The 26,060-nt window shown below is 34.7% G+C and overlaps 4 protein-coding genes, 1 long non-coding RNA gene and 1 pseudogene across 13 annotated transcripts; 5 read left to right on the top strand and 1 right to left on the bottom strand.

Moving 5' to 3' along the window:
• The first annotated feature begins 1,080 nt into the window (after nt 1–1,080).
• On the top strand, nt 1,081–1,710 carry LOC119980939. Its single transcript, XR_005463967.1, has 2 exons — nt 1,081–1,217; nt 1,425–1,710. It is a non-coding gene; the product is annotated as an uncharacterized LOC119980939 (long non-coding RNA).
• Nucleotides 1,711–2,073: 363 nt separating this feature from the next.
• On the top strand, nt 2,074–2,864 carry LOC119981228 (annotated as a pseudogene).
• LOC119980936 (vacuolar protein sorting-associated protein 36-like) lies at nt 2,489–10,130 on the top strand. 7 transcript variants are annotated; one of them, XM_038823838.1, is made up of 7 exons: nt 2,489–2,625; nt 3,051–3,255; nt 3,634–3,695; nt 3,871–3,942; nt 4,539–4,673; nt 5,215–5,255; nt 8,953–10,130. In XM_038823838.1, exons 2-5 carry the CDS (start codon nt 3,066–3,068, stop codon nt 4,548–4,550), a joined length of 336 nt encoding a protein of 111 aa, XP_038679766.1. In that variant the 5' UTR covers nt 2,489–2,625; nt 3,051–3,065; the 3' UTR covers nt 4,551–4,673; nt 5,215–5,255; nt 8,953–10,130. The 7 variants fall into 7 exon arrangements, with proteins under 7 accessions (XP_038679766.1, XP_038679765.1, XP_038679768.1 ...); XM_038823837.1 differs by having other exon boundaries at nt 4,539–5,255; nt 8,953–9,075; nt 9,665–10,130; XM_038823840.1 differs by having other exon boundaries at nt 3,051–3,501; nt 3,634–3,691.
• Nucleotides 10,131–11,421: 1,291 nt separating this feature from the next.
• Nucleotides 11,422–15,051, top strand: LOC119980931 (putative leucine-rich repeat-containing protein DDB_G0290503). The gene is made up of 6 exons (XM_038823825.1): nt 11,422–11,586; nt 12,529–12,743; nt 12,879–13,091; nt 13,252–13,482; nt 14,108–14,227; nt 14,755–15,051. The coding sequence occupies exons 1-6, from the start codon at nt 11,532–11,534 to the stop codon at nt 14,761–14,763; spliced, it is 843 nt and encodes a 280-aa protein (XP_038679753.1). The 5' UTR covers nt 11,422–11,531; the 3' UTR covers nt 14,764–15,051.
• A 607-nt stretch (nt 15,052–15,658) lies between these two features.
• LOC119980937 lies at nt 15,659–16,807 on the bottom strand. The gene is made up of 2 exons (XM_038823843.1): nt 16,429–16,807; nt 15,659–16,337 (listed from the first exon to the last, which is right to left on the bottom strand). The coding sequence occupies exons 1-2, from the start codon at nt 16,523–16,525 to the stop codon at nt 16,096–16,098; spliced, it is 339 nt and encodes a 112-aa protein (XP_038679771.1). The 5' UTR covers nt 16,526–16,807; the 3' UTR covers nt 15,659–16,095.
• A 4,968-nt stretch (nt 16,808–21,775) lies between these two features.
• On the top strand, nt 21,776–25,158 carry LOC119980932. Of its 3 annotated transcripts, none has more exons than XM_038823827.1 (7): nt 21,784–22,011; nt 22,237–22,293; nt 22,730–22,872; nt 22,959–23,168; nt 23,626–23,763; nt 24,470–24,567; nt 24,898–25,158. In XM_038823827.1, exons 1-6 carry the CDS (start codon nt 21,942–21,944, stop codon nt 24,539–24,541), a joined length of 690 nt encoding a protein of 229 aa, XP_038679755.1. In that variant the 5' UTR covers nt 21,784–21,941; the 3' UTR covers nt 24,542–24,567; nt 24,898–25,158. The 3 variants fall into 3 exon arrangements, with proteins under 3 accessions (XP_038679756.1, XP_038679755.1, XP_038679754.1); XM_038823826.1 differs by having other exon boundaries at nt 21,786–22,011; nt 22,718–22,872; XM_038823828.1 differs by lacking the exon at nt 22,959–23,168 and having other exon boundaries at nt 21,776–22,011; nt 22,718–22,872.
• The last annotated feature ends 902 nt before the right edge of the window (nt 25,159–26,060 follow it).

Here is a 26,060-nt window from a genome sequence, read left to right as displayed (position 1 = left end):
TTCTAATGGATAGCTATCATTAGGCCAAGAACTCCTCGTTATTTTCAACCGTGCCTTCAAATATAGGTGTATGTTAATTAACCTCGTTCTATAATTGTATATTTCGTGAAATGTACTTGCATTTACAAATTTTTTTAAGGGTCGTCATCAGGTACAAATGCATTGAATCTGGATTTGAAGACTGGTACAAGCAGTAGTGGATTCATGGACCAACCTGCAACTAGACTATCTGGCATAAAACCACGGAGAAAAACACGAAAAGAGAGCGACGATAAGTACCGCGCAAGCATACGTGTAACTAATTCAACTCAATGATTTTCTTTGATTAGATTCAATCATGAAAAATTGTATGCTTGTTTGACACATTAATCACCATACCATCTAAATCGATTTTTTTATATGGTGCTGGCAAATGTTGGGATATGAAGATGAAGCTGGACCATTACGATGAAATGTCCAATGAGTTACAAAACCTTAAACAAAAGGGTGATCATTCAAGGCAACGTGAGGAGTGGGAGAATCAACGGATACAGTCAGACGCCAAAATGATGGGGGAATTTCAGTCTCAAGTAAGTTTATTGATCAACACCAATGGATCCCAACATCAGCATATCCAGTCTCTAACTCTTTGCGTGTGGGTAAGTGTTCTCCTTTTGCTTTTCAAAGTTTACATAATGTATGGTAAACTAACATCCTCAATTAAAAATTTGTTGCTTAATTATGTGGTTAGTTTTTGGACAGAAAACACGTAGTTATCAAATGTTAAGATTACAAACAGTGATAATCAAACTTATGCATACAAGACAAATTCGCTCTTGATTTAATCGTAGTCACTTCTTAGGATTTTGAAAAGGTCGAAGGTTCGAATATTGTCCCACTCTATAAACAACTAATCCTAAAAAATGAAGATGTCTGAATAACAGTTTTTTTTTTACCTTTCTTTGGAATAATTGACCTTGAAGAAACACAATGTTGTTCGTTCTTAAGCTATCATGAACAATTGAATCCATTTGAACAATAACATTCACCAATACTTTAAATTTCTATGCCAACAGGAGGTGAAGAAAGAGAAAGATGAATTGAGAAGGGAGAATGATGAAGTGAAGAAGGAGAATGATCAATTGAAGAAGGAGATTGATGAATTGAAGAAGGAGATTGATGAATTGAAGAATCTTAAGACCCAACAACAGTACTTGGATTTTAGTTTTTCTGATCAGGTAAGTCTTAGTAATGTTATGCACCCCTTATCTTTCCCTAAGCTTCATGTTATTTTGCTGCAACTGCTGCTTTCTATGAATATTGCCTCCTCAAGACTATTTTGGGATGGAATGTTTGTGGTTTGTGTTTTTGATCCTAAGAAATTTAAAAATTGCAGCAGACACTTTCATGAGGTTTTCTTTGATGATTGCAATGCATTCGCACAGGTAAACAGAGAGATAGAGAGAACAAATTGGAACTAGTCTGCGCGAGACAGGAGCAGTGAGTTGTTGATCTGATATGGAAATTGGAGTTGTTCAGGATTTTAGTTCAGATTCCAGAATTTGTAAATGTTGAGTAGTGTCGTTGCCCTTCATTTCTGGATTTTGAAATGGTCGCCGAGACCTATTTATGTATAAGTTGTAAGTACTCTTAAATAAAAAGCTAAAATGCAAGAAAAAAATCCATTTCCTGAAACCTAATGAAACATAATCGTTACCGTGTTGCTTTGCTGATAATGGTTCAAACATGACTGAAAGTCTGTAAGCGAAGTAATTTTCCGTCCAGTAAGTCTGTTTTCAGAGCAAAAATACCTCATAAATTCTTAATCAGATTGTCGCATTGTATAAAACTAGAGTAGTATACTTCTATTGCTGTAAGTGTAGCTTAATAGTATTTTTGGATACTAAATAATTTAACCCAATTCAATTTATAAATCATTTTTCAAACATTTCAAATTTCAATCAAAATTTTAAATTTGTTTCAAATTCGCCAAATAGCTGACATGACGAGCCCTTTCGAAGTAAAACCAAAAATTCTACCGTTTCTGTACCCATGGCCGACTTCTTCCCAAATGGCGATCACTGTTAACCTCCATGGCCGACTTCTTCCCAAAAGGCAGAGCTCACTGGCGCCGGCTGGCCGATCCTTCTCCCAGGAGAGTTCAAGTGCTCCCTCGTCTCCGCTGTAGACCTCGCGTCCCAAGATGAATCGCCCGCCTTCTCTCCACTGACAACGGCCGTTCTCACTCTTACTACTAATCGTCTCCTCTGGCTTGCGTCCGCTGTTCTCATTCCCCTTGCTTCAATTTACCATGTATTCGCTCCCAAAAATTCGATCAAGTCTACGTTCGCTTCCCCTAGGATTCGATTCCAGGTCTCTACTTCGGTAATCAATCCCGGGTCGAGTTCGAGAACTGTGGTGGTCACGGTGGTGATAATAGGGAAGGGTTTTATGGGAAGTTGTGGGAGAATGATACGGGAAGGGTTCCAATACGGTCAATAGTGGATGTGGGTTGTATGAGAGTAATGGGTCAATGAGGATGGTTGGGGTGGCGGGAATACCGAGGAAGGAGCAGCAAATGTGGGAGAGTAAGGACAAGAGCATATAAGAAGCATTCCAGGACTTGCATGCTCTCATGGCAAATTGGTAATCCTTCTACTGATCCTTTTATAGATAGTCTGTTCAGATACTGAGAAAAATAAGTTGATTTGACGTGGATTTTTTTATGCCAGTTTCTATGGATGTTATATGCTTCTCCATGGATGCTATATGTAATATGCTTCTGTTGTTCATTGAAATTTGGTTGTAGGATGGTGAAACTGCAGGATATGATATCAAATTTTGTTTTGATTATGCAAAATTTATCATTTGAATCAAGCCTCTGAAGTTGCCTGGTTTGAATTGTTTAAACTCTTCATCCCTGTATGAGCCCATCTTTCTATTCTCTTGTTTGATCTTTCACGAAGTTATGATGTTAAGTTGTTTCTGTACTCTATTTGTTTTTTGCAACTTTTCTTTCACATCTTTGATGAAGGGGCGCATTATCTTTTCAAACTATTTTGGATTTACAGAGCAAGGCCAAAGAGATGGTGATGTTAGCAGAGAAAAAGAGGCAAAAGCTTTTATTGGCTTCAAACTCACAAAGCAGCAATACAAGTGACGAGGAAATGGATTCCAAAGAAGAGATGCAAGATTGGTTATTGAGTGTTGGAATTGTTTCCCCTCTCAAAAAAGGAGTCTTCCGGAGCTTTGTATCACCAATAATTGTCTCGACAGGTTCATTTATCTCTTCTTCTTCTTTCCTTTGTTAGGTATAATAGTTTTTTTTAATTAACAGGTATAATAGTTTAGTTTGCAACTTTCTCATGTTTACAACTAATTTCATTTATCACTTGTTCTGTGAGAATTTTCATTCATGACGCTTAGTTGGCTGATTTTGTTAGAACTCCTCTAGAGAGGAGCGGGAGGGATGATCAATCTGATAGACATCTACTGTCTCTTCAATCGCGCTCGGGGGACAAGGTTCTTTTATTTTATTTGTCACAACAAACTTTCATGTTTTGCTTGGGAGCATTTTCCAATCTTTAAGCTTTGACTTTTATACTTGAGCTTCATGTATTCTAAAAGCCATTTTCTAATATCTTCTTTGTGCAGAGCTGATCTCACCTGAGGATTTGTTGCAAGCATGTTCTCTTTGGGAGAAGTTTGATGTGTATGTATGAAATCATCTTTGACTTACGTATGTAGAATATGGTCATTGATAGTCACTCCAATATGTGGAGAGTGGAGACCAATCAATGTCATTTTCTATGCTCCTAGTTTTATGTTATGTTCATCAGGAGCATGTGCTTGCATGTCTCAAGTCATTTATAATGTTCGGCTTTGTTTCAGAGGTCCATAATGCTTCAGAAGTTTGATAGTGGAGTCATGGCTGTTCAGAACAAGTCTTGTAGTGATGAAGAGGTATTTCTTACATTTGAATTGGTCTACAATTGGTGAACCAGATAGTAGTTACGTTTGAGCTAATTTTACTTTTGGTGGAGATTGTGGGATTAATTTTAGGTTTTTTATTTCGTTAAGTTTTCACGTAGTCTAGTTGCATGATCATTGCCTGATACATTGTTTTGAATTGAAAAATGATAGCTGAAATGACTACAAGAATCTCATTGAAATAGTTAAGGCTGGGCTTTAATAAACAACGCCAAGTACATTTAATTTTTTAGAAATAAGCTTCTCCTCCTGTAAAAACTCGAATACGAGTCACATATAGCTCTTATTATATTGCTGTATTTAGAAAGGAAATGCATTGAACAATTTCAATTTGATTGGCTGCATTGAACTTACGCAATGGAGAAGGGTTTTTGATAGGCCACTAAATTTACAGTGCCATCTTTGCTATTCCATTAATGTTGGCTGTGTGTGATGCAGAGATCCTTTATCGCATGTTACATGTTTTCTTGATCGCATTTGCTGATCCCTCTTTAATAAACTCTTCTATAAGTAATTAGCGTGCTTGATATCTTGATCAACACATCTGTAATTAGTGTGGCTATCTGCAGGTTTTTTTCTAGAATTAAAACCTTCATAACAAGGCCAGATGCCCTCCAAACTGGGATAACTGCCAGTGATGCTGCAATGACATTAGGCATTGCTCGAGCTACGACCAAGGAGCATCTTCTAATTGGTGATCAAAGGTAGGCTGCTTAACACATTCAGCTTAGAATAATTTGGCTTACCTATGATGGACTGCCAGATATCATTCGAAGGTTTATTAAGCAGGGATATTAGTCCTGATGGGTTTCATTTTTACATCAACCTTTTTGCACAAATTGATCCTAATTTGTACTCGTATTTCTGATTGATTTTGATCTTCTCTTGGTTCTTCTCCATCTAGTTGCTTCTATCCTTTTTTTTTATTAATTTTCTTTTACTTTGCATATTTTATCTTTGTCTCTTGATGGTATTGTATTTTCTTTCATTTTTGGTATTGAAGGCAGCTTGAATTAGCTTTTGTATCTTTTTTGGCTCTGCTTTTTTTGTGTCATGTATGTATGCGCTACTTATTTAGAGATTCTATAATAAACAGTGTATGTAGAAATTATCTTAAACTTTGTAAGGTGACTTGCATTTGTTTGGTCATTACTTATCAATTAATTGATTACAATGTCGATACCTATTTTTGTTCTGCCGTCTGCTTTTCAAATCTTTCCTAATGAAGTATTCATACAAGTACAGAGTAAAGGATTACAGGATTTATATGGCGCTGCAGCTTCTTGGTAAGAGACGTTCCCTGCATTATTTGGTTTCTTTCTCTTTTATGTCACTACAGCTAAAGCATCATATCTTATGTATTCATATAGTCCATGTAGAATGCATCCATTTCCAATCGTCAAATTTACCTTGGTTTTAGTTATCAAAAAAAAGTCACCAATCGTCGCCTGACGAAGCCTGCTTCTAATGTAGCTGACAAAAAGAATGAGAAGAGTGGCGAGGTTTTATGTCTCAGCGGAATGCATCCATTCCTCAAGTGCTAAAAAAAGTAAAGAGTGAAGCGTTTATAGCCACTTAAATGCTAATGATCCTTTCTTGTTTTCATTTTAGGTTCACTCCTAAAACTTTTTACGTTATGATAATTGCAGACTTTGCAAACAGTGCAATGGGCGAAGTTCCGGCTGTTTTGCCCTTTTCTTTTTTTGATTTAATTGGACATGATCAAACCAGTTGAATCTCATGTTATTTTCACAGATTTTCCCTCCATATATATAAGGTATTAATCATTTATATGCATAAGTGACTACAATCATGGTTTCACTAAGCATTCGTGATTCTTAGATTATTCTCTCTTTTTTTTTTGAACAGTAGATTATTCTCTTCTTACTTTCTTCTCTATAAAAGATTTGCATTCTGTTGTAAATCCACACTAATAATATTGTCTGCTTTGGGTTATCCGGTTCCCGAGAATCCATCAGACCTTAATATGGAATTCAAAGTTGATCTCCAGATATTTGTTCAGATTTTTTGAGTTGATCTTAAATTAAGAACTGTTGCAATCTTTAATATGGAACTGTTGTGATATATGTTTGTTTGTCTCAAAGCAGTTTATGCCCCCATATGTGCATTGATTATTTGCCATTTGAGTATATAATTATGATACAAAATTTTTGGCATGGATCTGGACTTAAATCCGATCCATGACGGAAAAACAATGCTATTTTTAGGTTTAGATATAGTCACAAATAGACTTCCTTGCAGATTTTTAATTTTTGCGAAGTAGATTGTGACATTTGTTGGACCTATGGTCCTATATGTCTAATTTTGATGATATTAAATCAATTATAAATGATAATGAAACATTAAAGCAATATTTGATTTATATGAATTGAATTTAAATGACTATATATTTTTGAGATAGTGCTGGAAATTAAGTTTTGAAAACAAACATACATGAACTAAGTTAGAGCATCAATTTTCCAATTATCATATCTTAACCAACTTAGGTCCAAATGACTTGAAACTTGAACCACATGCACAAGAAGGTTTAATATATGTTCTAGGACTATATTCATGAGAAATTAAGTGCATCACATATATATTTGGTCATATGCTTAAATTCCGCCAAAACTAGGTTTTACCTAATTTTGTGCATACGTGTTCTTTGTGAACGTGGTGAACCAAATGAACTCCGATTTAAATGAAATTTCGTGTGCATCTTAGTTTCATCACTATGAACATATTTGATTTAGTAAAGTTCAAGAGAAAAGGTCATTTACACTGAGTTTGCAAAATGACTTTGAATTTACACTTAGAATTTATCGGTTTCACTATTAGTGATCTAATTGCTTGGTTGAGTGACCAAACGATTTCCGATTGTTATGAAATTTTACATGGACATTCTAATACATATAAAATGATTTATCATCCAGTAATATGAATTTTCTGGGTTGTTTTTCTAATGTAATTAACCTATGCGCTCTATATGAAGCTCTTTGAGCTTACATGCAATTGGGGAGTTCTATCTCCTATTTCCTTGTAGGTTAATCATCATTGTGGTCTCATATGGCTCAGAATTTAGTATGTTCAAGAGTGGTCGAAGTCCTGTTTCTAAGAATGAGCTTGGAGCTCTAGGAAACAATGAAAAATCCTATATTTGCCAACTTTCCACTAAGGCATTTAATCAAGTTGAATGAATCAAACATTGAGGCTATTGGTTGTGGTCTTCATGGAGATACAACTCTTTTCAAACATGTGGGACAAACCTTGTCCTCTCTATCATTAGTGATATATTCTTGTTTGACATTTTCACTCAAGACATGTGCTACCAAGAAAGTTAGGTTGGTGCAATCAAACAAGATCCTTGACATTTTCACTCAAGACATGTGCTACCAAGAAAGTTAGGATTGGTGCAATCAAACAAGATCTTTGACATTTTCACTCAAGACATGTGCTACCAAGAAAGTTAGGTTGGTGCAATCAAACAAAATCCTTGACATTTTCACTCAAGACATGTGCTACCAAGAAAGTTAGGATTGGTGCAATCAAACAAGATCCTTGACATTTTCACTCAAGACATGTGCTACCAAGAAAGTTAGGTTGGTGCAATCAAACAAGATCCTTGACTAAGGGATCACTTTTGAAGTCTTTGATTCAAAATGAAGGGACAAGATGGCATAGTACAATTTACATCCATGGTTGAGAATTAAAGAGAGTTTGAATGGTCAAGATTTGAAGACGTACATTGATCAAAGGGTTGTGCTTGTGACAACACTTATGGAAGAAAGGTACAACTTGACTTCTCTCAAGCTTCCAACGTCTATATGCTCTATGGTGGAGATTTGTTTGCTCAAATCATCAATGACCAAGATTAGGAGCTGCAATGGATGGTAGAGATCAACTCTTGAAGTTTGATCCAATGGCTGCAAGCATAGGAGAGAATTGCCTTTAAAAGAGGATCTTCCCTTTCATACAACTTGGAGAAGCAAATTGAAAATTATCCTTGAGAGAAACCTCTTGCTATCAAGTTCATCAATCATCAAGCTTTCTTGCTATTTGCTACAACAATCTTCTCCAATACAAGCCTCTACAATCAAGGACTTCTCACTACTCTTGCTTTTGCAAAAGGGAAGTTCCTATATCCTTTAGGCTTTGTTTACTTACAATCTAAACCTCTCTTGTTCTTAAAATCCTATCTTTGAGAGTGTTGCTGTAATCTTGAAAGTTCCACACCAAATACCTTTGAGGTAACCTGTGAGAACCTTGGCTGAAAATCCCATTGAGAAATTCCCTTTGTTAGGGGAAATTGTAAACATTGAAGTTTGAGGGAGTTCTTAGAAACCCTTGGTGTAAGGAGTTTTGTGGGTCTCTTAAAACCACACCTTAGTGGAGTTGGGAAAATCCTAGGTTGGTGAATCTAGGTAGTAGACGTAGGAGAAGGGTCTCCGAACTACTATAAATCGCTGTGTTGATTTCTTTGTTTACTTGTTTATATTTACTACTTGTTTCAAACTGCAGGATTTTCAAAACCCTAATCTGTCCGAGATTAGCAGACTGCCTTAAACTTTGAATTTTGATCTGAAATTTTGATATAGTGTTTATTAAGGTGTTGTGACATTGCATATAAAATTTCGTTGCATTTTGACATCATTTGATAGGTAAAATCTGAGTTGAAAAATCTATGTGCAGTGTGTTGCTTGAAAATCTGTTTTGTGCAATTCTTGATTATTTGATATTTGGTCATTCACTATATTGTATCACATCTTGCATTGGATTGAATATTGATTAGGAAAATCATTAGAGTCCAAATTTGTGTGCTACTTGTTAATTGCCATTAATTTGTTTAAATTGAAAAAGGGATTCCAATTGGAATTTGGGGACACAATTCACCCCCTCCTCTTGTGTTAAACTCGATCCGTCAACATTGATTTATTCTTAGAGGGAATATGTGTTGGTTGTTTACTGTCAATCTTGCTGGTGCAGGATATTGCATATGCAGAATTGGCTCTAACTCACCCAATCCGTTTGGGACTGGCTCTGAACTTTTCTGTTTTCTACTATGAGATTCTAAATTCTCATGACCGTGCCTGCAATCTTGTCAAGCAGGTTAGCAAATCCTGGATGTCATATGATGTCGTCCTTGCCTAACATGTGTTCATATACAGTGTTGTTTTTGTAAACTGTGGAACTTATTTTGTTGCTAACTAAGGGACTTCGTCTGTATCGTCAATTTCAGGCTTTGTCTATACGACAAATACCTTTGTCATTACCTTGAAATTGAATAGATGAACCTTAGTTACACCCCAATATTTACTGATTACACCACATTTTAAATAAACCCCACTTAAAATTATAACAATTATGAATTCACCTCATTTTGTTCTTTTTTCAAAATTTTATAAACTACACCCCATAATCTCAGTCGTTGGATCTGACCAACGGCTGAAATTAAAGGCAAAAAAAAAAATTCATCTTCTTCATTCCTTCAAACACTAAGCCGCCTCCCTCTCTCCTTACAAATCAATGTCTGGTACCACCAATTAGGAGCTTAAAGCACACGATTTTGAATAAATCATTGAAAGCAAGAGAAAATTGTGTATGACCATGACCCAGTAGAGAAAATTGTGTATAAATCATTGAAAGCAAGAGAAGAACAAAACTCAGATCTTGTAATTTCATTCAATGACAATTTCAGTCAGGTAGCATACCCGACATGAGCCCAGAACGAGCCACATGGAGCGACCCATGAAGAGACGGCCTATGGTAGAAGAATCCAGAAAATTGCATCCGGTGAAGAAGATGGTACGAGGTTCCTGTCCAGTTCGGGGAAGGGGAGAGTACGAGATTCAGTTGTAATGATAAAAAAGTGGACATTTTCAATCTCACCGGATGCGACTCTGCTGTTTCAATCGTTGAATCTAAAGCAGGCAGCCATGGAAGTCAAGCTCTGCAAATGAGAGAGAGGAGGGAAAGGAAGGAGAATGACAGAAAGAGGAGGAAAATGGTAGGGTCGAAAGGGGTGTATATAGATCAAGGTTTTTGATGTTTTTTGGATGTATTTAGTGAAATGTGGGGTGCAATTAAAGTTCATCAATTGAATATGAGCCTTGCTTATATGATAAACAATTTTATCCAATAAACATTGGTCATTTGTAATCCAACAGAATAGAAGCTTTTCCTGGATGCAAAATAACATATGACAGAACAAACAAAGATCAAGGTGGCCTCGGGTTGACTATACCCCCGTATATAAGATGCATATATACATAACTGAAAATTTTTAAATGTCATTTGTTCAAGTCTCTGATGCACCCAATCATGTTAAATGAATAAGTTTAGTGTTAAACTTCCATGTATTTAAATTGAGTTGATTTTAGTGTTAAAAGAGTCATTGTTGTTTGTATTAGGATGTATAAATTTATTTGCGATCACTTTAGTTGAAGTTTCTGTGCCAAATTCTTCGTGTTTTGGTAGTGAGGACTGAAGAAAAGGAAATTTGAACAGAATAAGATGTTAAAAAATAGAATAAAGTTGGTGGTGATGCTAAATGATTCAAGTAGTCTAAACTTAGAAGTTTTTAAGTTGCTTGGGGAACATACTTCTTCAATATTAAGCTTTCTTTAATCCAACATTATTTTTACAAACTACTATGGTACAACTGTAGCAACTACTGCACTATAATTTATTTGATTTCGTTTGTAAAAGTTTAAAGCCACAACAAAATTTTATTAACATAAATAATTAGAGTCCCAGATAACCATTAACCAAAAATATCTTACCACCATGCCATATTCTAATTGCCCATAATTGTGCAATTAAAATTGATCTTTTTCATTTATGTAATATTTATTTCTCAAATTTTAAAACAAAGCAACTTGAATCATAAAACAGAGCATACGTAAAAACAATTTATTATTTATGAAATCACTCAATTTTTTTTATTAAATAACTCAATTTTTTTTAAAAAAAACTAGCGACTACTTTACTCTAACTATCAAGTACTGTGCAATTATGTCTTTTACTAAATTTATTATAACTAATTTAAAAGGAGATCAACAATTTCTTAAAATTTTTTTTGATAAAATTGAAAACTACGTCGCGCGGATATTCCACCTAGTATATATATATATATATATATATATATATATATATATATAATAGGCACTTTTTTGCGCTTTACTCTAACCTTTACAATTAGATTAAACTTTGACGAGAGATGGTGGGGCAATAGGTATATAGAATATTGGGTAGGGTCAAGTGATCTTAGGCTCTTAGCTATGGCATCGCGAAGCACGCTCGAGATAGCACGTCTAACTTAGTTTTGTGTCCTTTTAAAATAAAATATCTCTCACTTTTTCCAAAAAAAAAAAAAAAAAAACACTCTCACTTTTCTCTCTCTTCCATTCTCATTTCATATCTTTGCTTCTCTCTCCTTAACTTTATTGTATTTTTTAAATAATATCTCTCCCTGTTGTCTCTCCTGCTCTCTCTTTCTTTCTCTCATTCTTATCGTAACGTTTCTTCTGCTAATAAATAGTTTTGCAGCAATACTTAAAGCACTAATGGAATCCGATCTCGAGAAGAAAGAATCGAAGAAGAAGAAGAAGGTTAATAAGTGTAAGTATAGATAATTTCAGTTGATTCTGTTATATGTTCATGATAATTTTGCAGTTTATAGATTCAGGAGTCAACGATAAGATCTAACTGACTGAACTTTGTCTTAATTTGGAGTATTTCAGAGGAATCGAAATGAATTATCTCTGAATTCTATTTATTTATTTTATTGCCCATTAACTATTCTTATGTTGTGAATAAACCTTGAGCTCAATTTCTATCACAAATTCTTGAAAATTTTCTGTTACAAATCAAAGGCTTCTATAAATGTTGACGGAGAGTTGATTATGCCAAATCGAGGTGTGTTATGGTATTTAAGTATTTTTTTTTACTTTCAATCATGCCTATATGTATTGATCATAATCCCTAACCCTGACTCTGCGAGAGGGGAGGCTCAATGTCATGGGGCTGGGTTAACTTCGAGCTGATTGTGTTGGAGACACCCACGAAAAGAGTAGCACAGTGAAAAAATAAAAGTGCTCTGATAGACCTAATCTCATAGTCCATGATTTTTGAGATGAGATAGGTTCATATCTTAAATATCTTGTTCATGTCTTACTAGTGGAGAAATTATTAGCTTCTGTTTGTGTATAGCCAATGTGATGGAGAGAGGGAATATTTAAAATCATTATCTGCAATATGTCTATTCAAGTTCCACGATTTCATGATTTCATGAGTTATCTCTTATATGAATTTTCTCAATTTTTCTCATAACTTCACTCTTATATGGAACATACTCATACTCATGTCGTCTTAAACGGTTTTCTCACGTTATAAATAATATATATTATCTTTATTAGTAGTTATATTTAGTGCGAAGGAAGATTTGAATCCTAAGGAGTGATTATCACAATGCCAAGAACGTGTTGTTATTTTTGATTGTGCCTTGAAATATAGTTGTGTGTTAGTTAAATTCATTATACTTATATTTACTAATTGTTGAAGGGTCATCATCTGTTGAAGGGTCATCATCATGTCCAAAGACATTGAATGTGGATCTGAAGTGCCTGGGTACAAGTAGTGGATATATTAATCAAACTGCAGAGTCTGGTACAAGCAGTGAGTACATTGATCAAACTGCAGCTGGACAATTATTCGCCAAAAAAGCCGGGAGAAGACAACGAAAAATGAATGATGATAAGTACCATGCATCATTACGGGTGATTAATTCCAACTCAACGATTTTTGTTAATTAAATTTGACACGAAAAAATGTATGTTTGTTTGACACATTAATGACCAAGTTACATCTGAACCAATTTTTTATATGGTGCTGCAAATGTTGGTGATACGAAGTTCACAGTGGAACGTTGTGAAGAAATGCTCATTGAATTACAAAAAATAAAACTAAAGTGTAACCATTCAAGGAAGTATCTGAAGCAGACCAAACGATGGATTCAGTCAGAAGAAAAAATGATGGAGGAACATCTGTCTCAAGTTAGTTCATTGATCAGCAACAATAGATCCCGAAATCAGCATATCCAGTCTTTGTTTCTTGAGCTGTTGCTGGTAAGTGTTCTCCTTTTCCTTTTCAAACTTTGCATAATGTATGGTTAACTAACATTATCAATTACAAATGTGTTGCTTATTAGATTCGAGCATGAAAAAAATATGCTTGTTTGACACATTAATCACCAGTGTCATTGGAACCAATTTTTATATGGTGCAGGCAGATGTTGGGGATATGGAGATAAAGCTAGAACATTCCAAAAAAACGTCCATCGAGTTACAAAAACTGAAACTAGAGTGGGAGCATTCTAGGAAGTGTCAGGAGTTGATGGATCAACGGATGCAAAAACAAGCCAAAATGATAGAGGAATATCAGTCTCAAGTTAGTTCATTGATCAGCAACAATGAATCCCAAAATCAGCATATCCGCTCTTTGTTTCTTAAGCTGCGCGTAAATGTTCCCCTTTTTCATTTCCAAACTTTGCATAATGTATGGTTAACTAACATCCTCAATTACAAATGTATTGCTTAATTATGTGATTTTTTGCCTCAAATAATAGGAACTGTCCGGACAGCTCCTCGAGTCGTCCGGACAACACATCTTTTTGGGGAGAAAGAGTGTAATCCGTCCGGACGGGTGTCATAGATCTGCATTCGGGAATATACTTATAAATATGTTTTATTTGTAGGGTTTTGGAAGAGCTGACTTGGGGGAGTGGTTTTGAGTTATAAACATTGTGAGAGTGTCGTCTAGAGTGAGAGAGTGATTTGGGTTAGTTCTTGAGTTCAAGAGCTCAAGAGCTCATATCTTTTATAATATTTTCATATTAGTGGAATTCTTTGTTGTTATTCGCCCGATGATGTGGGCAAATTGCGCCGGACCTCGTTAAATCTTGTATCTTCTTTCTCTCTTTTGTTTATATATTCGAGTTTTGTTTCGTTAATTCACAACACACTCTTCTTTGAAATAATTCACTTTGAAGAAATATAATGATGTTCGTTCTTCATCTATCATGAACATTGAATTCATTTGAACGATGTGATTCATTCTTTACTTTTAATTTCTATGCCAACAGGATGTGTATAAAGAGAAAGATGAATTGAGAAGGGGGAATGGTGAATTTAAAAAGGAGATTGAATATTTGAAGAATCTTAAGACCCAACAACAGCTTGTGGACTTTAGTTTTTCTGATCAAGTAAGTGTTAGTATTTTTACATACCCCTTATTCTGTTTTTTATGTCTTTCCCTTAGTTCATCATCAATTCTTCTTATTATAGTTAAGTTACTGCAGTTTAGCTAGATTATCTAGCTAGTTGATTCTTTTTAATTAGTTTATGAACATGCTTATGCAAATTAGCGTCGGAGAAAGTGGATCCCACTTTTGGGTGAGAAAAATGACATACATGTATGTCTCTCTATCTAGCCAGTCTTCTTGTTTGCCTCATAAGTTTTGTAATTTTGCTTCACTTCTCATTCCTTTATTTTTTCAGCTTACTTTTGTTTATATTCATGTTGTGTTGTGCTACCATAACCTGAACACTTTCGTAAGGTTACTACACCCTAAGCTTCATGTTATTTTGCTGTGACTGCTGCTTTCAATGACTATTGCCCCCTCTTGACTATTTTGAGATGGAATGTTTCTGGTTTGGTGTTCATGATCCTAAGAAACTTAAAAAATGCAGCATTACACTTTCATTAATGATTGCAAATGCATTCCTACAGGTAACATAGAGACGGGAAGAATAAATTGGAATTGTCGGCGCAAGAGGAGCAGTGTGTGGCTGATCTAATATGGAACTTGGATTTTGTTCAGCTTTTTAGTTCAAACTTGTGAATTTACATTTTTCAAGTAGTGTTGTACTTGATTTGCTTGAATGTACTCCTTTTATTTCTGTATTTTGTGTTTTGTAATGTGTGCTGAGACCTATTTATGTATAAGTTGTGACTTGTGTCTTGTGAAACAAAAATACTGGCGTGTTTCATGCCAAGAATAATACCATTTCCTCTAACCATTGTGCACTTTACGATGCATGCCGCATTCAAGGCAAAACCCCAAGATAAAATAAAGAAACCAATTTCAATTGTGCAGTACTCTTGCTGCCTTAGCTCAACTAAAGCTAATTCCGTTGACTGTAATATAAATTATAAAGCACTCACAGAAGCCAAGGATGGGAGAGACTTAGACTTGGACAGTAGAAGTTCCTAATGCTACGGCATGGATGTATCATTTTCATGGAAGAACTTGAAATCTTGTCCAGTATTGGTTTTTAAGCTTGCAAGCCAATGAGACGATCACTAAAAATTGCCAGCATCAGACTTGAAAATGCTACCTCAGCATGGTTGAAAAGGAGCTAAGCTTCACCTAAGCTCAAAAAGTCTTGAGACAAATGTTTGTTTCTAAGCTGATAGGAAACAGCAGAGTACTTGGGATTAACATTATAAACCTTTCAGAACACTTTAATAGCTCAGGCTCAGTGGCAGAGATCAAGGAGGCTGATTGAATTTTCCAGGCATGCTCAAGCCACATTAATATAACTCCCCTGAGAGAAATCATTTCATCAGCAAAGAGAGTTATAGGAACAACACAAAAACGAAATCGCAATTTCTTCTCAACACAGAATACAGCAACGTAAATGATATGAGGAACAACAAAGAACAATCCAGGAGCAGCGTTCAAAATGAGGGTCCTGGTGGTATCAAACCACATCTCGGAGAGGCATAGAGATGGAGAAGATAAAAGACAGCTAAAATGTATTTCAAAAGATTGCAAGACAAAGCAATAGCACAACATGTCAACAGGCATAAGCACAGAGAGTTGGAGATCATGGTATTACAAGTAAAAGTGCCCCTTCAGTATTTTGATGTTGAAAATTGAAGTGAAATCAATCATTTTCAAAACGTCTATTTCAGCATTTGTTGGAAAGCACAACATCAATAAGGGACTAAATTTGGGAAAAAGAACACCAGCTTCAACAAGTGAATTTGGGAACTTTAGCCGTGGTTGATGAACAAGTGAGCAGGGCAGAACAGATTCCAATAAGAGCAGACCATAAACATGAGACATCATGTTGACAGAATATCATCAATACAAATCAGGATAAGAGAAATATGTCCAGTCTTTCCTCTTTTGACCCAATATGATTTCGCACCATATTCAGTCATCACCCAAATATCAAACCATTTCTCTGGAGACTGCCATTGGTAAAGAATAATAGCAAGCAATCCATCAAAATTTGCAACTTTCAAACGGGAACAATGGAAAGCCGTACCGAAATTTGGAAGAGGCAATTTCTCAAACATTTCACCTGCACGGTCAAAGGACGGGATTTCACCATGATGACATGATTTCCAACAACAAACACCATTGTTATACTGAAAAAACCACAAACGACTAACAGAATAAGACGTCCACGGGAGGGATCTCTCTCCAAATACAATCATCTACACCTGGTGGCAAAGCTAGATGCTTGGATTCACTGGTAGCTGGATTCATTCTCTTGTCCGAATGATCATGGAGATAGAAATAGAGTAACACATTACAGAGACCCAAAAATGATGGTTATTATTGAAAGAGATTGGTGAATGTCATGTAGATGGTTTCTTTGAGGGTAAGCAGCTTTTCACCACCACCATCTTTGACAGTCCGGTAGAATATGGAGAAACAGACGTCTAATGTCGAGGCCGTGATTCATAAGGACACCACCATTGTTGAGATTGTGTTGATTGGCATGGTATTTCTCGGGAAAAAGTATCGGTTTCTTAAAAGATTAGACCTTGGTCTGCACAGCGACCTGAATCGAAGCATAGTCTTAACTCTTAAATACAATACAATACCTCACATTTAGTGAGATCTACTTGTTATGAGAAGCAAAAATAGTAACTGGACCTGAAATAAATGTAAAAAATATGACAATACCTCACATTCCAAAAGTTCTATATAAATTTTTGCGTGGGATGTATTTTGTCACACAACACTTCTTTTTTTTCTTTTCTTTTTTTATAATTAAGAACGATTTTATACTAATTTGTCATTTGAATTTTCGATGTATACTTTCGGACTATCAAATCCGTCACACCACGCTCAACACATGTACTATATTATGGACTTACAGTTGAATATAGCAGGCTATAGGGAGGTATAATAACATTTTCCTTACTCAGTTCAATATTCTCACATTCAAACTTCCAATAATACCGAATACTCAGTGCTGTAGTATTGTGTGTGATGACAAGCCTCTAGTGTTGGAGCTTTTGACCACTAATAGATAGACCTTGTTACGACTCAATCCTAAAAGAGTTGATATTCACAACCTTCAATTCATTCAGTTAATCAATAATACAACCCAATATGAATATATATACTATACAGATCTGGACTCTTTAGTGAAAGAGAAGTTTGACAAACGGTAACTAACCTAACCAATGAAAATACAACATGTGTACATTATGCAGAGCTAATCTTACGAAACTTCATCAGAGATAGGGATAGAGGTAAGTTATAGTTGTTCTGTGAGATGCTGAATTATTGGTTTTATCATAGGATTGATTTGTCTCTATAGTCGCAAAAAATCTGATGCAAATTAAGCCAAGAATCTCACTAGACTTATCTCACAACGTGAATTTGGAACAAGAAAGAGAATCACTCTCCAATGTGAACTCAAACAATCTCTCTTTGCATTCCATTTTCAATCATCAGATTACAAAAATAAGCTCCCAATAATGAAAACAAGACTATCTTTAAATAGAATTCTCCTAGTACTAAATTATTGTAGCCGTTGCTGATGTCAAGTCCACAAATCTCTTCACTAACAAGGCTGTCGTAATCTCCAGTAATCTCTCCACTAACAAGGCCGTTGTAATTACCTGGTACAACTCATCGATAATGGATCGGGTAATAAATATTATTATATATTTTAAAGTATTTTAACTCTCAAAATACATGTTAGATTTTTAAAAAAAAATTACATATTAGGAATCAGCGCATAAAGCTCTCTCTAACAAGATCCATTATCGATGAGTTGTATCAGGTAATTAGTTCCATTATTTTTTTAAATGGAATTTCAAAAACAATGAATTTTATATTGTGATTTAAAAAACAATGGAATTCATATTAAAATAATAAATTTTGGGATGAAAGAGTGAAATAAAGTTATTCCATTGATTAAATAAATAGAATAAACATGTTGGACTCCTATGAGCTACCAAACTAATGAGCTACATGTCATTCTCGTATTTGAATTCATATGGTACAAAAAAAATAAGACTAAGTGAAAGCGAGTTTTGTTCAGTCTTGACAAAAACGGTGCACTTTAATTGAGGTAATGAAATGTTGTGTATGACATCACAGATGTCAAAACGGTGTGGATGTCGTTGAAAACAAAGCTGCACAAATGGATCTGGGAGCTCTCAAATTCCGCAAAGGGTAATACTATTGAGACCCCGTTTTTATTATGGAAATTGATAAACAAACCTCCCTATTTTAAACCCGATATTATATTTATAAACCCCTCTATTATTTCTCTAAATTTTTCTTTCAAAAGCTTATCTGTACTTGGGACAAGTTGGTCCACATTCAGTACAATGAGGGAATTTTATCTGAATAGGGAACTATTGTAATGTTATCTCCCGTCATACATTGTGTGTGCTTATAAGTTATAACTACACACCATATTGCATAGATTAGGATGAGGACGAATGTGCAAAAGAGCCATTAGAATGAGTGGCAATGACTTTGCATGTCCCTGACTGAGGTCATGGGTTCTAGTCTCACCTCCTCCGAATATTGATATAGTGGTGTATCGTATATTGTATTTGTATTTGTACTAAAAAAAAGATGAGGACAAATGTCGACTATATGTGTGTGTTTTTCTCAGACAGTCAGACCTTTTGCATTAAATGGAACATCACTTCCTCTTATGGTTTTTGGCCTTTTAGAATTTTTGACACAAACATTTAATAACCAAAGAATAAACAATATTTTTATTATCTTTTTATCATATATGGATTCCAAATACAACCAAAGTAGAACATAAATACCGTGTGTGTACTGCATAAATAAATGTTTTTTTAAGGTTGTCATGGTGAAAGAAAAAACAGGGGAAAAAAAAGTTTCAAAAAAAATGTTAAATGTGATGTTTGCTATCTTTATCAACCCAAAACCAAAAAGTCATTTGTTCAAAAAGATGTTTTTTATTGGCTTCTGTACATGAATGCCTTCACAACTTACATGAAAGTTTCCGGGTTTTTGTCAGTTTTTCTCTGCGGCGGGACTATATGGACCCCTTTTTTACTTTCTTCACCCCTATCATGTATAGGTCATAGCTTTGTAAGGATAATGCAGAAAATCAGATAAAAAATGTGTAAGTAATCATGACACAGATGACCTTCTTTCATTCATTTTTTCCCTTTTTTTGAGTCTTAATTTTGACTAAAAGTCATCTAGTCATCTTTCACGTGGGTTTGCTGTTTGTAACTATTTACTAAAGATTGGGAGCATATACACTGTTCATTTAAAAGGTTTGAAATTTTGATAATTGTTAATGTATTTTTTCAGTATAATAATTTTTTTATACATATATATGTTTTAATACAGTCACAGATTTTCAATTGTTTCACTTATAGGACTATCCCACCGGTAGGATACAATATGTAGCATAGTGATATGATACTTAATGTATCCTACCGGTAGGATAAGGTATGTATCCTAGTGATAGGATACTTGTGTATCGTACCGATAGGATACAATATGTAGCATAGTGATAGGATACTTAATGTATCCTACCAGTAGGATATTGTAATTAGACGATACTCCACGATTGAATTTCTAAGATAAATTAAATAATAAATAAATTAAATTCAAATAAATTTATAATTTATTATTATCTGTAATTAATTTAAAAGTCATTTTTAAGTAATTTAAATTGTTTGTTTGGATACAGCGTATACAACAAATATGCATAATGCCCCTACACGTAATTTATTACAAAATGCTACACAATACAAATGTTAATAGCAAAAGTACAACCAAACACCTACTCAGCATTCAGTCAGCATTTCTGCTACTAAAATTATCCAGCATTTCTGCTACCACCATTTCTACTGGCATATCTGCTACTTTGTAAATGTTCTACCAAACTATCCCATTATGTATATGAATTAGGTTTTTAGATAATTTACATAGTGGGTATTTCCAGTTATATATATGTATATGTATATGTATATGTGTATATATATATATATGTATGTATGTATATCTATATGTGTATATTAAACAATTGATAATTCCCTCTCTCTTGATCTTTCTCTCTCTTAATCACTGTCTGTCAATCTCTAATCTTGTATGTCTCCATGATTATTACCTTTACTTTATATTTATAAGTAACACACATAGATGAGACAATCAACCATCAACACGGCTCCAATACAGAGAATTGTCTAATCAATGGTGGTCTAAATAGCAAAAATAGGAGTCTAAATACCAACACCCTTTTCTCTGGCTTTTGGGTCAAATGGTCATTTCCTTAGAACCTTCTCTTTTCACATAAAGGTGACAACTGTATATATGTGGGCCCAACAGATTGGGTTGTGATTAGACATCCATCATTTCAATAAAACTGACGATCTGACCAGGGGTGTGAAAATCTGACGTGTCCATTCCATTATTTTCCGGTTAGAAGATTGAAATCTCGAACTCGTCAGCTAACTTTTTCTCTACCCAAAAAAAATAGCAAAGAGTGAGAAATGAAGACGAGAGGCTCTCACCGATCTCTCTAAAGGACAACTGTCCGTCTTCATCTTCCAAAGACAGTCCTCTATTCTCCCAAAAAGCCTAAGGGCTCTTCACACGGACACTCCCATTGTTGAGATTGGTATGGTAACGGAAACAAAATATGGGCTTCTTAAAAGATTTGACCTTGGTCTGGACCGCGACTTGAATCGAAGCAGACTCACTATAATATGAATTGGATTTTCAAAAAAAAATAAAGGGGTCCGGCTCGACAGGGTCTCGTCCGAACCAGCCACTTATCGGCCAGGGCCTTCATAAGGGCCAACCCTAGGTAAATTCATATCCGTGCACATGTTGCTTTGTTTGGATTGATATTTTAGAGAGTTAAGTGAGAAGTGAATTGATATAGTTAAGTAAGGAGGGCAAGAGAGAGAGAGGAATAATTTCACCTTGCTTGGTTTGTAGAAGGGAAAATTAAGTGGGGTGAAGGAGGGAGGAAGTTCCCCCTTATTTATTGTTTCAATTCCTAAATATCCATAAAATTTTTTCACTAATTTTAAGTTTAACATTGGTATTTTTGTAACTCAACTATCTCAAACTCCCATTTTTTATCTTCTATTCAAGTAGGGCTGAGTAAAAGTGGTCATCTCCCATAATTCTCCACCCTCCTTTAACTCTATTTAACCCTTCATTTTTCAATCCCAACAGAGCCTAAGGCTAAAGAATCCACGCCCAACTTATCCAACGGAAAATCCAACAAGAACTTAACTAAAATGCACACCAAAGTTAATCTGAGCCGGATAATTAAACAATAAGCTCTTTAACAATATTCAAGGATATAGTTTCTTGCATTCATTAAATCATTATAGTTATCAAACTAGCATAATTAATGATTATAAGGGAAAGACTTTTTATGCTCGACAGCTCGAGTCTAACCTTTAGAATTAGATTAAACTTTGGTCAAAATCGTGGAGGTGGTAGGAAATATAAAATGTTGAGTAGGGTCAGGCAGGAGGTGAATGGGCATCGCGAAAATTGCCTTGGAAATACAATGATAGCCGCGCGAACATAGTGCGTCTTCATAGCTTTATTTCTTTTTTAATATCATTTCCCCTCTTCTTCTTCCTCTTTCTTTTTCATTTCACATCTTCGTTTTCTTAGCTTAATGTTTCTCTGAGCACCAATGGCATCCTCTCACCAGAGGAACAAGTCGAGCTTGTCGAAGAAGAAGGTTACTGATATCAATGATCAGTGTAAGTATACATATCTTCAGTTTATTCTGCTATGACAAATTTGCAGGTTATAGATTAAGGGGTTGACTCTTGTTAACCATGGAACTAATTGACTGAATTTTGTCTTGTCTTAAGGAATCAAAATTATTTGATAAATCATTTTTGAATTTTATTGTCTATATATTATCCCTACTTTGAGAAGAAAAGTTGAGCTAATTCTCATCACAAATTCTTGAAAATTTTCAGTTACAGATCAAAAGACTTGTGCCAATGTTGAGGGAGAGTTGACTATGCCAATTCAAGGTGTGTTTTGGTATTTAAGTCTATTTTTAATTATTTTCAATCATGTCAGATATCTTGTTCATGTCTTATTGTTGGGGAAATTATTAGTTGTTTGTATGGGGGTGTTGGATATCCTATACAATTTCATGAGAGTTATTATGAATTTTCTCAATTCTTCTCATATAATATCTTGAACATACCATGTCATTTTAAACAGTTTTCTCATGTCATTTTTCTTAGTGGGGTTTTTCTTTTTCTTCTTATGAAAAATATTATCCTTATTAGTAGTTATTTTTAGTGCGAGGGAAGATTTGAATCTTAAGGAGTGGCTATCACTAGGCCAATAACTCTTTGTTATGCCTTGAAATATAGTTGTGTGTTAATTAAGTCTATTATATAATTGTATTTTTCTTGAAATGTCCTTATATTTACTTATTGTTTGAAGGGTCATCATTAGGTACAATGATATTGAATATGGATACAAATACTGGTAGAAGCAGTGGACACATTGACCAAACTGTAGCTGGACAATTATCTGCCATAAAAGTCGGAAAAAGAACACGAAAAGAGAATGATGCTAAGCACCGTGCAGGAATACGGGTAATTAACTCAATGATTTTCCTTGATTAGATTCGAGCTCTGAACCCATTTTTTTGTTTCGTGCTGTCAAATGTTGGGATATGAAGATCAAGCTGGAAGAACACAAAGAAATGTCCAATGAGTTACCACAAGTTAAACTAGAGCTTGAGCGTTCAAAAGAGCGTGAAAAAATCAAGGATGAACGGATTGAATCACTTGAAAAAATGAATGTTGTACATATTTCTGACACCAAGTCATTGATCAGCACCAATGCATCACAAACTCTGATTATCGGATCTTTGACTAATGACCTGCATGTAAGTTCTCCTTTTCCTTTTCAAATTCTGCATAATGTATGGTTAACTAACATCCTCAATTACAAATGTGTTGCATAATAATATGTGGTAATTTTAGGAAAGAAAACACGTAGTTATCAATTAATGAAGAATACAAATGTACTCAGTGATAATCAAACGTATGCATACAACACAAGTTACCTCTTGACCTAATCATAGACATTCCTTGGGATTTTGAAAAGGTCGAAGGTCCGAATCTTGTCTCACAATATAAACAAAAAGAAGAAGAAGAAGAGTTGTTTGAATAACAGTTTTGTTGTCATTTACAATTTTGCTTTATCATTGTTCCCTCTGAACACATCTTTGAAATAATCCACTTTGAAGAAACATACTGATGTTCGTTCTTTATCTATAATGAAAGATCGAATCCATTTGAAAAATAACATTCAATCTATACTTTAAATTTCTATGCCAACAGGAGGAGCGGAAAGGGAAAGATGAATTGAGAAGGGAGAATGATGCACTCAAGGAGGAGAATGATGCACTCAAGAAGGAGAATGAACAGTTGAACAATCTTATGACCCAACAGTATGTGGATTCTCATTTTTCTGATCAAGTAAGTTTAGTATTGTTAAACAACCCTGTTTTTTTTTTTTTTCAATGTTTTTTCTGTCGGTTCACCATCAATTCTTCTTCTTAAATTATAGTTAATTAGTAGCGGCAATTTAGCTACCTAGTTGATTCTTTTGACAATGAAATATGTTGACGTGGACGTCGTTGAGAATGAGTTTTTGGACTGTTTGGACCGTCGAAAGTTTAAGAAACGAAGTTCAGTTTAGCAGTTTAAGAAACGAAATTCAATTTAGCAGTTTAACGATAAATCTAAAAGTGGTCGTAACTTTTGATCCGCTTGGAGTTATGAGGCCCATAATATCTTTTTAAGGACGGATTGAAATCCAGCTAGGGCAGTCCGGGTGAAACCCAGTTGAAGAGTTCTAATCAAGGCCGGAAAGTAACGTTTTCCCTGTTTACGGAGGAGTTTTAGTTTCTTTTGAATTTCTTTATTTGTTTCCAAGTAGTATTCGGTTTTCTATACTTATTAGGTTTCTTATTCATATATATATATATATATATATATATATATATATATATATGTCGTTAGGAGGATTTTGGTAGACACAATTTTTACTTTGTCTTTAATAAGAATCTTGATTCTTTTCCAAAACTCTTTGAGTTTTCAACTTCCGGTTGCGTCATATGTATTATATATAATTTTTCATCTTCATATGTATTATATATAATTTTTCATCTTTTTTAATTAGTTTCTAAATCTGCCTGGACCTTCACAACCTATGCAAACTGGCGGTGGCGAACGTTTATCCCTCGGTGGCTGAAAGAAATGACATACATGTCTCTTGAGGTATTTCTATCCAGCCAGTCTTGTTGTTTCTCATATAAGAATTATAATTTTGCTTCACTTCTTATTTATTTGTTTTCAGCTTAATTATGTTGACATTAATTCATGTTGTGCTACTGTAACTTGAACACTTTCATGTCATAACCACCACACCCTCCTTAACTAAGCTTCACGCTATTTTGCTGCAACTGCTGTTTTCAATCAATATTGCCCCCTTAGCCTATTTTGAGATGGAATGTTTTCTGGTTTGGTGTTTCTGATCCCAAGAAATTTAAATAAAAAAATGCAGCAGTTCATGTCTTTCATTAATGATTGTTAAATGCATTCGTACAGGTAAACAGAGAAACAGAGAGAAGAATTAGCTGGAGTAGTGAGTTGATGATCTGATATGGAAAAGCTTTTCCTGAATTTGCATTTGTCAAGTGGTGTAGCACTTTTGCTTGAACGTACGCCCTTCATTTCTGGATTTTTGAAATCATTGCTGAGACCTTCTTACGTATGAATTGTGAAATCTTCTTAAACAAAAAGCTCGGCATTTTTCTTTTTTTGAGGAAAACCATATTCATATAGTATCATTCATTGAAATAATCTGAACTTTCAACTGTGTGAACAACCTCGGCATATTTAGTATGTGTTGGGAGTTTTAAATCCCCTCCCAGATTAAATTCAGTAGGAATAATAAAGATAATAATCAAAATCAATGTCAGATAATCTCAGAAACTCAAATCACAATTACACAATCAAGCAAGAACAAAGATAAAAGAGATACAGAGATTTATAGTGGTTCATCCGAATCAATTGAATTTAACAGGCTGTCCCACTTTATTGCTAGCCTTCACTAGATCATGAATTAAGAGTACAATCACCAAGAACTCCTTCTCAGAAGGTTCAACCGCACTCTCTCTCTCTCTCTTTTTCGGACGAATAAAACAATAGAAAATCACTTTAACTACAAACCCTAGAAGAATATCTATTTATATGTTTCTAAAGGGGTTCAGGCTTCCTCAAGGAAGGCATCCAGTACAGGTAAACAATAAGGGCAATATGCCAATTCTCTACTAAAGACTTCCTCGAGTAAGGCTCTCCAGTAAAGGCAATTTGCCAAACCGTGTACTTTTGATGCCAAAACAACATAAATTCGCTCCACACTCAACATTATGTATTATTCAGAAACATCTTGATGTTACCCAGTGTTAGTATGGTGTTTGTTCTTTGGTTTTGTAATTCCTCTGCTTGGGTTTGTAAATTTATAGGTTGTATGAGTTTGTAAATTCCTATGCTATTTACGTTTATGTGACACTACGTGTAAAGTTTGTTACTATGAAATGAAGTGGTAGGTTTAAACCCTTTATAAAAATAAAAAAACAGCCTCGGCATATTAATAAAGATTAATGCCAAAAAGAAACCCATTTCCACTAAGCTAATGAAACACAATCGTTACTGTGTTCTTAACAGGTCAAACTGTCAAAGCTAGAGATCTTCATAATCCAACCCAG

Source organism: Tripterygium wilfordii, chromosome 16, assembly GCF_013401445.1.
Source record: "Tripterygium wilfordii isolate XIE 37 chromosome 16, ASM1340144v1, whole genome shotgun sequence".
Lineage (NCBI taxonomy): Eukaryota > Viridiplantae > Streptophyta > Magnoliopsida > Celastrales > Celastraceae > Tripterygium > Tripterygium wilfordii.
Note: the sequence above shows the minus strand (reverse complement) of the source record. Positions and strands in the feature narration are given on the sequence as shown.

Coding starts and splice junctions, on each gene's coding strand:
- LOC119980937 (XM_038823843.1), bottom strand. CDS start 16,525: ATGAATCCAGCTACCAGTGAATCCAAGCATCTAGCTTTGCCACCAGGT. Junction 16,338..16,428: donor TCCCGTGGACGTCTTATTCT/GTTAGTCGTTTG, acceptor TTGACCGTGCAG/GTGAAATGTTTGAGAAATTG.
- LOC119980936 (XM_038823834.1), top strand. CDS start 3,066: ATGGTGATGTTAGCAGAGAAAAAGAGGCAAAAGCTTTTATTGGCTTCA. Junction 3,256..3,633: donor ACCAATAATTGTCTCGACAG/GTTCATTTATCT, acceptor TTCTTTGTGCAG/AGCTGATCTCACCTGAGGAT. Junction 3,696..3,870: donor GGGAGAAGTTTGATGTGTAT/GTATGAAATCAT, acceptor GCTTTGTTTCAG/AGGTCCATAATGCTTCAGAA.
- LOC119980932 (XM_038823826.1), top strand. CDS start 21,942: ATGGCATCCTCTCACCAGAGGAACAAGTCGAGCTTGTCGAAGAAGAAG. Junction 22,012..22,236: donor TACTGATATCAATGATCAGT/GTAAGTATACAT, acceptor GAAAATTTTCAG/TTACAGATCAAAAGACTTGT. Junction 22,294..22,717: donor GTTGACTATGCCAATTCAAG/GTGTGTTTTGGT, acceptor TATTGTTTGAAG/GGTCATCATTAGGTACAATG.
- LOC119980931 (XM_038823825.1), top strand. CDS start 11,532: ATGGAATCCGATCTCGAGAAGAAAGAATCGAAGAAGAAGAAGAAGGTT. Junction 11,587..12,528: donor GAAGAAGAAGGTTAATAAGT/GTAAGTATAGAT, acceptor TAATTGTTGAAG/GGTCATCATCTGTTGAAGGG. Junction 13,483..14,107: donor CTTTGTTTCTTAAGCTGCGC/GTAAATGTTCCC, acceptor CTATGCCAACAG/GATGTGTATAAAGAGAAAGA.